Below are 17182 nucleotides of genomic sequence, written 5' to 3'. Positions count from 1 at the left end.
ATTCTCACCACTGGACCAACTGGCAGCATCAGGATGGATGGTGAAGTGATTGAGATTGTTCACAGCTTTAGTTTGCTTGGCTCCACAGTCAACGTTCTTGGCACCAGCAGCCAGGAAATTAAAAGACATATTGCGATGGGAAAGTCTGCTGTTAGGGACCTCTCCAAAGTACTGTGTTCTGACGACTGCCTCTTGGTCCAAGTATAGGTTTTGCATTAGCACAATCAAGTGTTCTGGGATTCCCATTCTTCTCAGCATCAGTCACAGTTTGTTATGATCCACACAACCAAACATCTTTGCATTAAGTGAAACACAGGTAGACCTTACTAATATGAGCAGGGTAAATAAAACAGGGTAAGTTAAAGCTCTGTCTTCTTTAAACTGACCCTTTGACTTGCCTTTGATTTAACTCTACTTCAAAACAGAATGCAGTTTTAAAAGAAAAGACCCAAAAAAATGCTACTAAGTTCACAAGAGAACTAGAAGCAGCTTAGCACACTGTTCCCTTTCATCTTCCTCTACAACTAGCACTCTTGGTATCTGCAGCATGGAAAGAGCTTGGCTCAGGCATCACCATATAGAAGCTTCAACCAATTTTAATAATAAATGACATCAAGAAACTCCTTAGTCTCTCTTAGCTGTCAACAACATCTTTGTAAAAGGTATGACAGCATCCCGGGCTGGGTCCACTGTGGGACAGAGGCTCCCTATGACAAAGATCATGATTATTTACTGTGGCCACAGGAAAAGAGCAATGCTTAGGGCCAATGATCTGCAAACACTGAAGTCACCTGTAATGTGCTAAAACTATAAATCAGACCTCTGGGGTGTCAGAGCAGTGTGGGCCATGCACAGGCTGGTACCTCATCAATGGCAGATTCTTCAATTAGCCGTGGAGCATCCGAAGATAACAAGCCATGGGTTGCCATCATGAAGATCTTATAGGCTCCTCTTTCCTTCAGGGTCTCTGCTGCAGCCAGAAAGCTGTCAACATCATCGATGATATCATCCTGTCAAGTTATAAAAAAGCAAAATACAAAGAAGACTTCTACCAAAATGAGGGTAGACTGCCAGGGGAGAAGATATTTGACCAGTGTGACAAGAATCTGCTTAGCCTGGACACACAACACATCCACACGTTTCTCTCACATGGCTACTTCTAGGCTACCGCAAAATAAAATTTCTTTTAAAGTGTAATTATAAAAGAAAAAAAGTGCTATTGAATCCACAGCGTCCTTTTGTTGCCATATATTTTGTTTTCTAAGGAATAAATTAGTGGTATAGCTATTATCCTGTTCTGATTTGAAAAATATGAAGCACAATAAACAAACTGGGCAGCTGTTGTGCCCAGATGTAACCAAGTTTGGCACTACCTAGGAAAGTTCTAACCAAAGGCTGTGCATCTCCGCAGATTTTAATCCACCAGTAGTTCCTGCAGAGAAAGATGAGCAATTTTATCCCTTTAAGAATTACAGCCTCAGAAACACAGTGGAGAGTTGCTATGAGTCGGAGAAGACTGGATGTAACATATGTTAGTTTATGTTACATCCCAACAATTCTACTCCTAGGACTGTAGAGACTCTTGTATACATGCACTATAAAAATAGGTTCAAAACGGTTTAAATTAGTATTATTTGGAAATAGGAAAAACTATATTCAATACCTACATAATAGATAAAAAACTGTTTACCAGTCACACCATGGAATACCAAACAGCAGTGAAAAGGAATAATGGACATGTTACATCACGGATATATCTCAATAATATAAAAAAGACAGAAAGGACTTAACAGAAATACATAAAGACTTCATTATTATAAAGAGCAAAAGAAACAAAACAACAGAAGTGTTTAGGAATACATGTGTGCAAGGTGTAAGGACAAGTGTGAAGAACAATCCTTAGAACCATTCAGGCCTCAGGGGGTGAGGGAAGGAGACCAGAAGATGAACCAGCATTCTGATTCTTGTGTTGAGTCGGGGGATGTCAGTCTAAACACTAAGTAAAGTGCCTGATTTAGGTCATGGTCTTTCCAATCATCTGCTATGCATCTGAGAGCTGGACAATGAATAAAGATGACAGAAGACTTGATGCCTTTGAACTGTGGTGTTGGAAGAGTGCTGAATATCTCATGGACTATCAAAAGAACAAACAAATATGTGTTGAAGAAAGTGCAACCAGAATGTTCATTGAAGGCAAAATAGAGGAAGCTTTTTCTCATATGGATATGTGGTTAAGAGGGGCTATCCCTTGGAAAAGAACATCATGCTTGGAAAGGTGGAAAAGAACACCATGCTTGGAAAGGTGGAGGGTCAGAGAAGGAGAGGAAGACCCTCAATGAGATGGACTGATGTAGTGTCTTCAGCAATGGACAAGTCAGGGATGATGAGGATGGCACAGAATAGGGCAGAGTTCAGATGTACTGTTCTTGGGGTTGCTATGAGTTGTACTTCAATCAATGGCACTTAACAACAACAATCCAGGCACTCATTATACTATTATTCTTTATAGACATTAAATGTATTCTTTTTATGCATTAGTTTTGTCAAGTGTGAGATGTGCATTTTAAATAATTAAAATTTTATATCCCACCTTCATCATAAAAAATGTTCCATATTACCAATTACACTGTTGTTGTTCTGTGTTATAAAGTCAGAACCAATTCCTAGTTGATCCTCCAGCACTTTTCAGAGGCTGTAAACTGCATGGGAAGAGATTAACCACCCTTCTCCCTCAGAGAAATTGGTAGATTTAAACTGCCACTCTTCAAGTTGGCAGCACAAATCCTTGCCATTGCATAATATTTTCCACTTTTTAAAGAGTTGTCTTTCAAGGTACGGGCTGACGTAAACATCCAACACATGGTACTAATTTAACTGAGAGTCAGCTGGCCATACATTGTCTACTGGCATCTATATATATGCACATAGGTAACCAATAACTCAATAGGATAGTAACAGTAAATACTCAAAGTAGTAATATAGCAGGCTGACATACCACAATGATGGCGATCCTTCCTCCAACATCACCAACAACTGTGATTGGAGGTTTTTCTTTAGGAATCAGCACTGGTCAAAAGAAAACAAACACAAAATTTCTATACCAAAAAGTAAAGCAATTCTTTAAAAACCAAGATCATTCAAGGGAAAAAAGCTATAGAAGGAACAGTCAAGATCAGAGTTTCTCAGTCTTAGCACTGCTGATATTTTAGGGCAGAAAGTCCTTTGGGGACCTGGCTGTCCTGTGCACAGCAGTATGGTTAGCATCAATTCTGTCCAATAGAGGTCAAAAGCACCCTGTGCAGCTGTGACTACTGTCAAAGGTCCTCGGGGCAAAATCTCCTCATCTCAAATGAGAACCACTGGACTAAACAAAGAATGGAGATACACAGCAATCAAAGGGTACATTAAAGTTTAGGTAGGAAGAGGGCCCTACCTCCAAGCAAGATAAATAGCAAAACTGACTTAATTTTTCAATTTTTAACACTCCCAAATTCATGTATCCAGGAACTTGTTCCCAGTCCAGATGAAAGAATATCTTATTGGTACAGCAATTCAGAAATCACAGTGACAACACTGTTGTTGTTAAGTGCCATCGAGTCGCAGGCGACTCATAGCAACCCTATGAAGGAGAGTTCTCAACGCTTGGGTGCCTTTCATCCTCTCTCCAGGTTCACAGGGCTTCTGGAGGCAAGCTATTATGGAAGTGGATACCACTCCTCCTTTCAAGCTTGTTTTAATCAGGGAGCTCCACTCTACTTTCTGTCCGCATTGGGTAACCAACCATTAACACATTTGACACATCAGTGTCACAGTGTTCAGCCTCACAGCAACCCCAAGCTACCACTGTATGGCAATTTGTACACCAGGGCTATACGACCTAGAGGAATGTCTGAACAAAACAATGAAAGACAGGCCCGAGGGCCACGGATTAAGTCACCCACCTTTGGCTTGGTAGTGTTGCTTTCTGTCCACTGGGCCAGCTGATCTCTCTCCCTATGTTGATGTTATTGTTGTTAAGTGCCAACATAGAGTCTTATAAATAGTCATACTTTTTGACCTCACTACTCTTACTTGTAAAAATTTATAAAGAAATAAGCCAAAGTATAGCAAAAGCCTTTTCCCCACATCCATTTGTTGTTCCACTGGGAAAGGATAGGAAACATCTTCAATTCAGATAGTAGCCTGGCAGTCCAATCTAGAGATCAGGATGCCAGAAAATTTTGCCAGAAAAATCATTAGTTACATGGTGCAGCCGGGAGAGACACTAAGATTCATATTATGTATTCAGCAGTGACCATTCAAAAACTAAACTGACTGCTCTCACACTGATACCAACTAAGAGTGTCCTTTTCTATTGGGTTCCCAATGTCATATACGTTTACAGCAGGAGACTGCTAGTCTTCTTCCTGCAGAGCAACTAGTGGATTTAAACCCCTGACCTTCAGATTAGTGGTACAACTTTTAATGCACTATGCAAGCAGAACTATCTGCAGTGACCACAACTCTAACAAAATAAGATTGAAATGATGCCCAGCAAAGTAAAGTTTTACTTATGAGTTTTCCCCCCATCTATAAGAAACTGTTGTTATTGACTGCTGTTGAGCCAAGCACAACTCACTGCAACACCATGAAAAAAAGCCCTGAAGCCCTTCCACAACCATCACCATTTATCAAAGTTCACAGAGTTTCCTCAGGCATGCTGTTTAGGAAGTGGATGGCACTCCTGCTTCCAAAGAAACTAAGAAACTAGAGGCTAAATAATCGTCTTAAACTTAGTATCATCAAAATATTTATATAAAATTGTAAAGGAATAATGCTTTCTTTTCCCTTCTATATATCCATTTGCTATTAAACAAGTGTTAGACATAGAGGTATCAGGTCAGCAAATGTGAAGGGGGAAAAAAAAATCACAGGGTTTGACTCCACCAACAGCTCAGCATTAGAAGAATGGCACTCTCCTCCCACTGGAGAAAAGCCACTGGAGGGTCAACTATGAGTCGGTTCCATTCAGACTCGATGGCACACAAGAACAAAGTGTTCACTCTTTGCATCTATCTGTCTATACACAAAAAATCCTTTCACTAACTTGTCCCAGCTCAAAGCCTCACATAACAGCGTTCATAACCTCAGTATGTCTAATGTTGTTAGGTGCCATCAAGTTGAGTCTGGCTCATAGCAACCCTAAGAACAGCTAACCTGAAGCCTGCCCTATCCTGTGCCATTCTCATCATCTCTGAAACACTCAAGCCCATTGATGACATCACAAGTGTCAATCCATTTATTTGGGGGTCTTTCTCTCCCCAATTCTTTCCAAGCATGATGTCCCTCTCCAATGAATAGTCATCTAGCTACATGTCCAAAGTATGAAAGACAAAACTTTGCCATCTTTATACATACTGGTAATCAAAAATCCAGCCCAGGGCTCCCAAGCCCCATCTCTTCCTTCCAAGGACCATCACATTAACAATGGCTATTTCCTTAACCAGAGTCTTATTTCATTAACTATTATTATGATAATAGCAGCGGCACCTAACTTCAAAAGTTTTCTTTAGTTCATCATTCTATAAGTATGCCACATGTATAAACTCTGACACAGGTATTCATAGTAGGCCCTCTTTTCAAATTAAGGTCTAGGCTTAAAAATGGGCACACTGCTATCTCTGGTGGAGCAGACACTGCCACAGCGTCTGGTGGTCCAGGCTGTCAGAGCACCCATTTGATCCATGGGTCAAACAAGTGCCCTATGTGCTCTCCTGTAGTCCAGATGGACTCCTGGCTGCTTCATGGGCACTCTAACTGTACTATCTGTGAATTCCTCCTCAGTAAATGTACAAGCTCCCAGGCAAAGCCAAAGACAACGTTTTTCTTAACAGAATGGAAAATAATTAAAGCTTGAAAGAAGTTTCTTTAAAACATAAATAAATAAATTTATGTGTAATTTTGTTGCCCTCATCAGAACTATTTTCACTCTTCATATTCCTTCCTAGGCAGCTCTGGTGGCCTAACAATAAGAAGTTGCACTGCCAACCCTAAGGGTCGCAGTTCAAATCCACTAGCTGCTCCACAGGAGGAATATGGACTACCTCCTCTGATGCAATTTAAAGTGTCTAAAAACCCACTAGCGAGTTACGTACGAGTCACTTCCTGACAGACAGCATGTAACAACACAAACACAATATCTGCAGAAGCACACTACCATGTATTTCTTTTGTGCAATGGTTGCTGGGTTTGAACCACTGATATTTTAGTCAGCGACTGAGCATTTATTAAACCATTCAATCTTTAGATCTCCTGGAAAGCAATCTAAATATGTAGAAAGAGACCCTCTCTTTTCTATTCCTTCTACAAAGAAAGGGATAAAATTTTGTATTTTGCTTTATTCATATATGTTCCACAGATTTTTCTCCTTTCCAGACAGTTCCAATTATTTTAAAGGACTGAAAAATTAACTGTATTGCTACCATTTACCAAACTCTAAATTGAGTGGAACATTTAAACTTTTCCAACAAGTTTCATTAAAAATAACACCAGTGTGAATAACTATCAAAAGCTTTTACTTCTGTTCAAGTGTCCCTTAGGCTGTATTACTGAGTGAAAGAAAGAAAAGTCAGTCTCGAGAGTGCCAGCACTAGGTCCCAACAATCTGGATATGTCTACAGGCAATCCAAGAGCACTCGTTGTATCAGTTGGGGTGGGTTCTGACAGCCTGGGCCAATTAGAAAACATAACAAGAGGATGAAAGGAGAACACATATGAAAAGAAAAAAGAAAATGAAGCCAGCCTTGGACCTAAAGAGGAGAGCAAAGGGACAGTGCAGATGTGGAAGTTGCTGGGTCACTCACAAGGAATCTCCAGGCTGGGGTGGATGGCAGCAGCGTTCCTGACCATGGGTGGGGAATGTCTCCCATCCACCAGGTCAGACTCTGCATCCTGGGCTTCCCCATGAATCACAGCAATTCCCAAGCGCAGGCGCTCCGCAAAGGACTGTGCCCTAGGGAAAATATCAGACACATGTTCCAAAATCTCGCACTATTTGTTTCTTGATTATGCTGGAGGAAGAAAACTGTAAGGAATATGAGCACAATGTAGTTCTCCAAAAGAATAATGGAAAAGAACCTTCACATGCAAGACTAGGTGTGAAACTCCACATGTTAGACACACTTGATCTTCAACAACCAAGCAACCTTGGGTACATCACATAGCCTCCTTAAGCTCCTCTTCCACACCTGTAATTGCTAATTCTATCTACCAGCATGGTATGAGAAAAGCAAACCATAAGAAGCAAAGCATATTAAATGTTCATCAAAAAATTAAACATCAATTTTTTAAATAAAATTTAATTGATTTTTTCCCCCTTTTTAAATTAATCTCCCCCAAGACCACGAAACTATGCACCTCCTACTCTGGACTCTTGTCATACCAATACCTAATCATATATTCCTTCTATATGGTCCTCTCTCTTGTCTGTTTCAATGCCATATTCATTAATTATCCCCTCTTTTCTTTGTTTTCTCCCAATTCCCCCCATCAGTCCTGTTTTATAACAGTGGCATTAACAGTAATTATCCTTTTGTGACTGAGATATTTCATTCAGCGTAATGTCCTCGATGGACACCCATTTTGTATATTTCATGAGTTGTTTTTCAGTGCTGCATAATATTCCATTGTGTGACTATACCACAACTTCTCTATCCATTTATTGATTGGCACTTAGGTTGTTTCCAACTCTTTGCTATTATGAACAAAGCCACAATGAACATGGGGGTATATATATATCTGCTTAGGTGGCAGTTATGGTTTTCTTTAGGGTATATTCCTCCAGTAGAATTGCTGGGTCAAATGGTATTACTATTTCCAACTTTTTGAGAAAGCGCCATACAGCCTTCCATAGTGGTTGCACCATTTTATACTTCCACCAATAGTAAGTGTTCCAGTTTCTCCACAACTTCACCAGCATTTGTTGTTTACTGCTCTGTTGAATTTTGCTATTCTTGCTGAAGTGAGATGGAATCTCATAGTTGTTTTGATTTGCATCTCTCTTAGAGCTAGGAATTTTGAACATTTCTTCATATGCTTGTTCACCATCTGAATGTCTTCTTTGGTGACGTGTCTATTCATATCCTGTGCCCCTTTTACAACTGGGTTGTTTATCTTGTTGTGGCTTTGTGATTTCAATGAACATTTACAGAAAATTGGACTTTCATTTATTCATTGTTGCACATTTTCCTCTTTCATTTTTACCTTTTTAAAAAATATTCATTTATTGTTGCACAATTTTCTCCCTCATCTCCTTCCCCCTCCCTCCCCAAGTCAACTTTGCAATGATGTAAGTACCTCTTATTCTGTACTGTTATACATGTAATGCCTAATCATATGTTCTTTTTAAACAGTTCTTTCCTTCATTTGTTCCAATGCAGTATTCATTATCTATCCATTCTTTTCCTATTCTCTTCCCAACCCTCCACATCAGTCCTGCTTTATAACAGGAGTGACTGAAACTTTTCCCTCAACATAACATCCTCAAGGCTTCCCTATGTTATGTAATGTTTTACGAGTTCATCATTTTCCAGTGCTGCACAGTATTACATTGTGTGAATGTTGTTGTTGTCGTTGCTGTTGTGTACCATCAAGTCAGAACTGACCCATAGCTGGCCCTCTGGGGGGTTTTCAGAGGCAGTAAATTGCACAGGAGGAGAAACCTCATCCTTTTGCCATGGAGCTGCTGGTGGCCTCAAACTGAGTACCTTAGGAATTACAGTGCAGCTTCCTGTCACTAGGCCACCAGAGCTCCTTATTATGTGAATATTCCACAGTCTTTCTATCCATTCATTTGTTTTATTTGTTTGGTGTTTTTTTTATTTTATTATTTTTGTGTGAGTGTACCGTCAAATCAGATCTGACTGGTACAGGAGGAGATTGTCCCTCCTCCCCCGGTAGAGCATCTGGTGGATTCGAACCGTGCGCCTCTGGGATTGTAGTTGCAGCTCCTTGCCACTAGGTCACCAGAGCTCCCCTCCATTCATTTGTTGATAGGCACTTGGGTTGCTTCCATCTCTTTGTTATTGTGAATAAGGCAGCAATAAACATAGGTGTGCATATATCTGTTTGGATGGTGGTTCTGGTTTCTTTAGGGTATATTCCTAGTAGTGGAACTGCTGGATTCTAATTTCTCCACAATCTTGCTAGTACTTGTTTGCTGCTCTTTTGTTGTTTAGGTGAAAGATATCTCATAGTTGTTTTGAAGCATCAATTTTGTTGAGGTATAAGAGATACACAATAATACGGCCTATACAGTTTCCCAAGCTTTTACCATGCATACATTGTAAAGTAAAACCATCAGCACCAGCCCTGTGCCTTGTATTCCCTCTCTTGCATACTAAGCAACCACCAATCTACTTTATGTAACCTTTTCTAAAATTCCACAGCACTAGGATTATATAGGGAGCTCTGGTAGCCTAGTGGTAAGGAACTGCACTGTCAACTCAAAGGCACCTGGTACAATTCCACCAGATGCTTGATGGGACAAAGATGGGCAATCAACTCCCATTTGATTTACTGTCTCTGAAAACCTGATGAAGGATCAGCTATGAGTAGATCCTGATTCAATGGCACACAACAACAAGATTATATAGTATGTAGTCTTTGATTTCTCTTAGCATAGTATGTTTGAGATTCATCCGTTTTATACTATGCATTAACAGTTCATTCCTTTCTGCTGCTAAGCAATAGCACATCTACTGATATGTGGTTGTTATGTACTGTCAAACTGCCTGTGACTCAGAGCAACCCTATGTACAACAGCTCTGAACCCTGCCCTATACTAAGCCAGTTTCAATGACTCCACCACTCTTAATCCCACTGCCCCAGATAATGTGTCAATCCATTTCGCCCAGGGTCTTCCTCTCCTGTACAGTGCCTCTACTTTTCCAAACATGATGCTCTTTTCCAAGGACTGGTCCCTTCTGGCCCCAAAGTATATGAGACAGAGCTTCAAAATACTTGCTTCCAAGGAGAAACATGGTTTCACTTTATCCAAGACATATCTATTTATTCTCCTGGTGGTTCATCATATGTTTGAGACTTTTCTCCAGCACCACAACTCAAAAGCATCAATTCTTTTCTGTCATCCTTAGTCACTGTCCAGCTCTCTAATGCACAGAAGTAATTGCAAAGATGACCATGAACTGGATCAGGCACACTTTAATCTCTAGACTGACACTGTTGCTTCTCAGTACTCTGGAAAGGTCCCTGACAGCAGATTTACCTCATGCAATTCATCTTCTGATTTACTGAGTATTTGTGCCAAGAGTGTTGATTGTGGAGGTGAGCAAGCTGAAACTGTTAACAATCTCAATCTCTTCTCAATCTATCATGGTGCTGCCAAATGGTTGAGTGATAAGAATCTATGTCTTGATGTTAAGCATCAATTCATATTGAAAACCACAGTCCTTGACCTTGTAGAGCAAATGCTTCAGGTCCTCTTCAGTTTTGGCAAGGCTGTGTCATCTTCATAGCACAGGCTGTTGATGAGCCTTCCTACAATTCTGATGCCACACTCCTCCTCATTAAGCCTCCTGAATTATCTGTTCCACATACAGAATGAAAAGGTATGGAGACAGGGTGCATCCCTGATGTACTCATTTCCTAATTTTGAACCATGCAATATTTCCTGGCTCTGTTCTGCCTCCTGGTCCAAGTATAGATTTAGCACAAGCACAATTAAGTATTCTGGGATTTCCACTCTTCTCAAGGTTAGCCACAATTTGTTATGATCTACACAGTTAAATACCTTTGCACAGTCAATGAAGCATAAATAGATATTCCTCTGGTATTCTTTGCTTTCAGGAAAGAGCCATTTGACATTGGTGATAATGTCTCTAGTGCCACAGCCTCTTCTAAACCCAGCTTATACTTCTGGTAGTTTATTAAATGTACTGTGCCAGTTGTTTTGGGATAATCTTCAGCAGGATTTTGCTTTTGTGTGATATAAATGATACTGTTTGACAAATTCTACATTCTGTTGGATCATTTTTTTTTTGGGGGGGGGAACAGGAATAAATATGGATCTCTTCCAGTCAGTTGGCCAGACAGTTGTGCTCCAGATTTCTTGGCACAATCTAGTGAGCCCATCCAGGGAAGCATCTGTTTGTTGAAATATGTCAAATGATATATTATAGTTTATTTCTCTATTCAATTAGGAAAGTTTAATTTGTGGCTAGTACAAATAAAGCTGCTATGAACATTCAGGGACAAGTCTTTGTGTGAACATGCTTTCTTTTCTCTAAAAATTGAATAAGTGGATCAAATGGTAGGATATATTTAATTTTTTAAAGAATTGTCAAACTATTTTTCAAAGTGGCTATACAATTTTACATACCCAATAGCCGTTCATGGAGTTCCAGCTCCCTCACATCTTCACACACTTGTATGCTTCTTCCCTTATTACGATATTTTGGGATGTGCGAGGAGCTAGAGTCAGAAAATCAAAAGGGCTGAACTCATTCAGCATTTCTTAAGCTCAAGGAACTGAAGAACAAATTCATACCTTGAGTTGCTACAATCAATGATGCTTTAGGCAGAATGTTAAATGATCCAGGAGGTATCAAAAGAAGATGGAAGGAATATACTGAGTCATTGTATCGAAAGAAATTGGCAGATACAGAAGAATTTAATGAAACAGCATTTGAGCCAGAGCCTATGGTGATGGAGGCAGAAGTTCAAGCTGCTTTGAAGGAAATAGCAAAAAATAAGGCCCCCGGAATAGATGGTATACCAATTGACATATTTCAGCTAACAGATGCTGCCGTGGATGTGCTCACCAAGTTGTGCCAAGAAATCTGGAGAACAGCCACTTGGCCAACTGACTGGAAGAGATCTATATTTGTTCCCATCCCAAAAAAGGGCGACCCAACTGAGTGTGGAAACTACAGAACAATCTCTTTGATTTCACATGCAAGCAAGGTTCTGCTGAAGATTATCCAAAAACGACTGGAACAACACATCAGCAGAGAACTGCCAGAAGTCCAGGCTGGGTTTAGAAGGGGTCGTGGTACTAGGCATATTGTAGCTGATGTTAGATGGATCTTAGCTGAAAGTAGAGAATACCAGAAGAATGTCTATCTGTGTTTCATTGATTATGCAAAGGCATTTGACTGTGTGGATCATAACAAACTGTGGCTGACTCTGAGAAGAATGGGAATCCCAGAACATTTAATCATGCTAATGCGAAACCTATACTTGGACCAAGAGGCAGTCATCAGAACAGAACAGGGCAACACTGCATGGTTCAAAATTGCGAAGGGTATACACCAGGGATGTGTCCTGTCCCCATACCTTTTCAACCTGTATGCAGAGCAGATTATCCGAGAGGCTGGGCTCTGTGAGGAGAAGCGTGGAGTTAGGATTGGTGGACGATCTATCAACAATCTGCGTTATGCAGATGACAAAACATTGCTCGCTGAAACTGAGGAGGACCTCATGCACTTACTGCAGAGGGTCAAGGACTGCAGCCTTCAATATGGACTGAGGCTCAATGTCAAGAAGACAAAAATTCTCACCACTGGACCAATCAGTAGCATCAGGATCAATGGTGAAGAGATTGAGATTGTTCACAGCTTCAGTTTGCTCAGCTCCACAGTCAACACTCTTGGCACCAGTAGCCAGGAAATAAAAAAACATATTGCGATGGGAAAGTCTGCGGTTAGGGACCTCTCTAAAGTACTCAAGAGCAGCGGTGTCTCTCTGGAGACTAAGGTGCGCCTGATACAGGCCATGGTTTTTGCAATCACTTGTTATGCATCAGAGAGTTGGACAATGACTACGGAGGATAGAAGGAGAATTGACACCTTTGAGCTGTGGTGCTGGAGAAGAGTATTGAATGTACCATGGACTGCCAAGAAAACAAACAGATTCATCGTAGAGAGGGTTAAACCAGGCTGCTCCTTGGAGGCAAGGATTCTGGAGCTTCGTCTGACATACTTTGGACATGTTTTAAGGAGAGACAGGTCTTTAGAGAGGGACATCATGCTGGGCAGAGTGGAGGGACAGCGCAGGAGGAGAAGACCCTCTATGAGGTGGACTGATTCAGTGACTGGGGTAATCGGGATGGGTGTGTCAGAGGCAATGAGATTGTCACAGGATAGAGCAGGGTTTAGGGCTGTTGTACATAGGGTCGCTACGAGTCGCAAATGACCCGACGGCACATAACAACAACAACAACAACAACAACAACAACAACATTTATATATCTCTGAAAAACAAGTTCTTTATGAGATAGATACGTACTTTATATTTTCTTCTAATTTATGCCTTTTAATTCTCCTATATTTTGAAGAGTGGATTTTAACTTCAATGAAGTCTAATTCATTAATTTTTTACAATCCCAAGGACATCACCATAATCAGAGGCAACATATAACTTTAAAATCTCTCTTTCTCTTACACACACACAGAGAGAGAGAAAGAGAGGATAAGTTAGCACCAACAAAGGACCTAAATATTCAACTCATTGCTGTGAAATCAGAAGAGACTCACAGCTCACCTGGTAACAGTTTTCTGAGGCTGTGCGCACAGATAGATTACGCAGGCATCACCTTTGGTTTATAAGCCTAATTCCCTAAGAACTATGCCACCAGAGCTCTCCAAAAGGATTTGTTAAATGCTTTCAATAGATTGGTTAAAGGTTCCAGGAAAGCACAGACTAAACTCTAGAAGAATTAAAGGGAAACAAAACAAAACAAAACACAACCTAGTACAAATTGACAAAGTAAATAAAAAATTAGAAGCCACACAAAAGCAGTAAACTGAAAGTCAGAAGATTAAAACCAAAATTTCAGAAATAGGTAGCACACTGGCAGGCTAAGAGACAGAAATAAAGCACTGAGACAGAATTATTGAAAGCAGACAAACCTCTCAATACTAATCTGTTAGAAAATCATCAAGATAAATCATAATCAGTCTGTCCAAAATTAAAGACAGAATATGGAATGTAGCTCAGGAAAAATGTTAACTACAAAGGAGAACCAATAAAACTACACTATAATTTCTCAGCAGAAACTATGCAAGCAATAAGGCAATTGGCCAAAATACATACAATGTGGTAGGCATGGGGAATTATCAGCCAAAAATTTCATGTTGTTGTATGCTGTTGAGTCAGAACTGACCCAAAGCTGACCTTCCAGCAGGTTTTTACATGGAAGGAGATTGCCCATCCTTCTCTTATGGAGCTGCTGGCAGATTCGAACTGTGTGCCTTTGGGATTGTAGTGCAGCTTCTTATCACTAGACCATCAGAGCTCCCCAAAAATTATATACTCAATTATCACTCAAATATGATGATGAATTTAGGACATTTCCGGAAAAACTGAAATCAGATAAGTTTGCAAAAACCAAATTAACTGTATAAGAAATATGAAAAGGATTTCTTTGGACAGAAACCAAATAACAGCACACAACAACCTGAAATAAAATGTATGACAGTCCTATTCAGAAAACAATCCCAGACATAGAAATACACAAGTAAAATAACCTCACAAGATTAAAAATAGGGAAATAAAGGCATGAGTTCAAAATGAGGACAACTACAAAGCAACTCTCAGCATAAAAGAGGCACTAAAAAATGTAGTTACAGAACATCTAGATGGAGAGAAAATGAATTTCAAAATAGAGGGACTTGGAAATAAAACAGTAACTTAACAAGGTAATCTCAAAGAAAATTAGTAAGCCTTCTCATCAAAATAAAAAAGAACGTAAACTGAGTAAACACTAAAATAGTAAAGAAGAAAATTATATGAAAAGTCATAAAAAAGAAATTATGCACTTAAAAGTAGATGGAACAAAGAAATCAGCAACACCATAAAAAAACACAGAAAATGATAGCAACAAAACCACAAGTGGTGATGAATAAACTGAATGTGAATAGATTAAAGGCATAGGTCAAGAGAAAAAGAGAAGTGGAATAGATATGAAAATATGACCCCTCAATATGTTATCTACACGAGACACACTTCCAACACAAGCACAATAACAGGTTAAAAAACATCAAATGGTTAAAAAACATCAAATGGTGAAAAAAGGTTTAAAGCTAACAGCAATCAAAAAGAGTAGGAGTGGAGCGGGGCGAGGTGGCAGGCGCCATGTGGCACAGCCTCGGACTATAGCCCTGTCAACGTGTTATGACGTTGTCTTGCACCAAACTGGCTGCTGGGATTCCCGACAGTAAAGTGAAATACTCAGGACTCTCCACAGACGATGGCTACATTGACTGTCAGTTGAAGAAAAGCCCACCTGAGATCCCTTACAAAGCAAAGCCATTGCACTTGCCACCATGCTGGTTTTGATCTGCGTCTTTCTCATCATCATCAGCTCCCTCCTGCTGGCAGCCTACATCAGCAAAGGGAGGGCAAACCAGGCCATTCCTGTCCTGATCATCGACATCCTGGTGTTTCTGCCAGGATTCTACTACCGGCACATCGCCTACTATGCATCCAAAGGTTACCGGGGCTACTCCTATGACAACATTCCAGACTTATGACTAGCACCCACTGTGGTTCAGAGGCGAAGCAGAACAGATGGGACCCAGTACAGTTTAAGACACTGGGCAGAAGCTGAACCTAAGGGCTAAGGAGTTCTGTAGTCCGAAGATATTTAGCAAGATTGAGGCGAGATTTTATGGGTCTATCCCAAAACTGTTAACTGAGCTTCCAAGTAACTAATTAGGACACACTTTATTATTTACCTTCTGGCTTTGGCAAACCTTCTGACAAGTTTTCCACAGGAATCTATACCATGGAAGAATAGTAATGTTAATTGTGTAAGGAGACATGGAAGGTATTCTGCAATACCTTCTCTCAGTGTCAGTTTGTTCTGTGGCAAATGGAAAAATGTACATTTGTTTGTTTTTTAAAGGGGGAACAAAAGATAATCTTGTGAGATATTACATTGGTAAAAATCAAACAATGTCACCACATCTGTTTACTCCTCTCTTCACTCACACACTTATTGAGAACAACGAGATTTTTCTAACCCCAGAGCAGATTTTCAGAATGTAAACATGTACTGTATTCACTACTCATTCAGTTCCGATGTGCTTTCCATAAGATGGATCAGCCGACACTTTGCATTGTACTGTTCTCTATAGCTCATGATGTTCTGTGTAGCCTCTGAGGATGGGGCTTTTGACTGTTTCCTGATGGAGAATACAAGCAAGTGAGCTCCTTGCGTTCTCCACTCTCATTGTTAGCCTCTGTATTCCTGCTGTTGTGCTGAAGATCAAGACTGAATCACTAGAAAACCAGGCAACTTAGTTTGATTTTGTTTTCTAGCTTACAAAAGCACTTAAAGAGGAGGTGGGGAAATTTAAAAAAGCAATTAAAATGCGAAAATGCAAGTCTCAGTCTTAAAAATAAAGAGTAGGAGTGGCGATATTAATTTCCTGTAACATAAGTGATGAAGAATGGTATTACATAATGAAGAATCAACAAAGACTTAACAATAATTAGTATCTATGCATTCAGTAACAGAGCTCTAAGATACATAAATCAAACTTTCATAGTTTTGAAAACAGAAATACCAACCTCCACACCTTAAATGACATACAGAAGAAACAGAAAGTAACTCAAAAACGACAAAGGAGAACTAAACAATATAATTAGCCAATGTGACCTAATACAGAACATTCTACTAACAAAAACACAATACACATTCATCTGCAATGCACATAAACATTCTCCAGAATAGATTATATGTTAGGTCATAAATCAAGTCTCAGTAAATTTTGAAGTATCAGAAAGTACTACAAAATATCTTTTCAGAACACAAATCTATAAAAGTAGAAAGCAATAACAGAAAGATCAATGGAAACTAATTTACACCTTGCTTAAAAATGAATGGCTAATTAAGAAATAAAACATAAAACTGAAGTTTCTTCAAACAAATGAAAATGAAAACACAAAATACCAAAATACTTGGGACACAGAAGAAAGAGTACTCAAAGAACAATTTATAGCATAAATACACACATCAAAAAAGAATTAAAAGGGGAGCTCTGGTGGCCTAGTGGTAAGGAGCTGCAACTACAATCCCAGAGGCGCATGGTTCAAATCCACCAGATGCTCTGCCGGGGAAGGAGGGACAATCTCCTCCTGTACCAGTCAAATCTGATTTGACGGTACACGCACAGAAAAA

At 39.8% G+C, this 17182-nt stretch overlaps 1 protein-coding gene across 3 annotated transcripts in view; it reads right to left on the bottom strand.

Moving 5' to 3' along the window:
- The window catches only part of PRPSAP2 (phosphoribosyl pyrophosphate synthetase-associated protein 2), a 140946-nt gene that overhangs the window by 13463 nt on the left and 110301 nt on the right, over positions 1-17182 (bottom strand). For 2 of the 3 annotated variants that reach the window (XM_006901191.1, XM_006901192.1), the window contains 3 exons: positions 6843-6991; positions 2996-3066; positions 864-1010 (listed from right to left, as the gene is read on the bottom strand). In XM_006901191.1, the coding sequence (XP_006901253.1) occupies positions 864-1010; positions 2996-3066; positions 6843-6991 (367 nt within the window). The remainder of the gene's footprint in view (positions 1-863; positions 1011-2995; positions 3067-6842; positions 6992-17182) is intronic. The other variant, XM_006901193.1, reaches the window with a different exon arrangement.

Source organism: Elephantulus edwardii, unplaced genomic scaffold (assembly GCF_000299155.1).
Source record: "Elephantulus edwardii isolate Elephantulus edwardi_28Jun2011 unplaced genomic scaffold, EleEdw1.0 scaffold00314, whole genome shotgun sequence".
NCBI lineage: Eukaryota > Metazoa > Chordata > Mammalia > Macroscelidea > Macroscelididae > Elephantulus > Elephantulus edwardii.
This window is presented reverse-complemented; position numbering and strand designations above follow the sequence as displayed.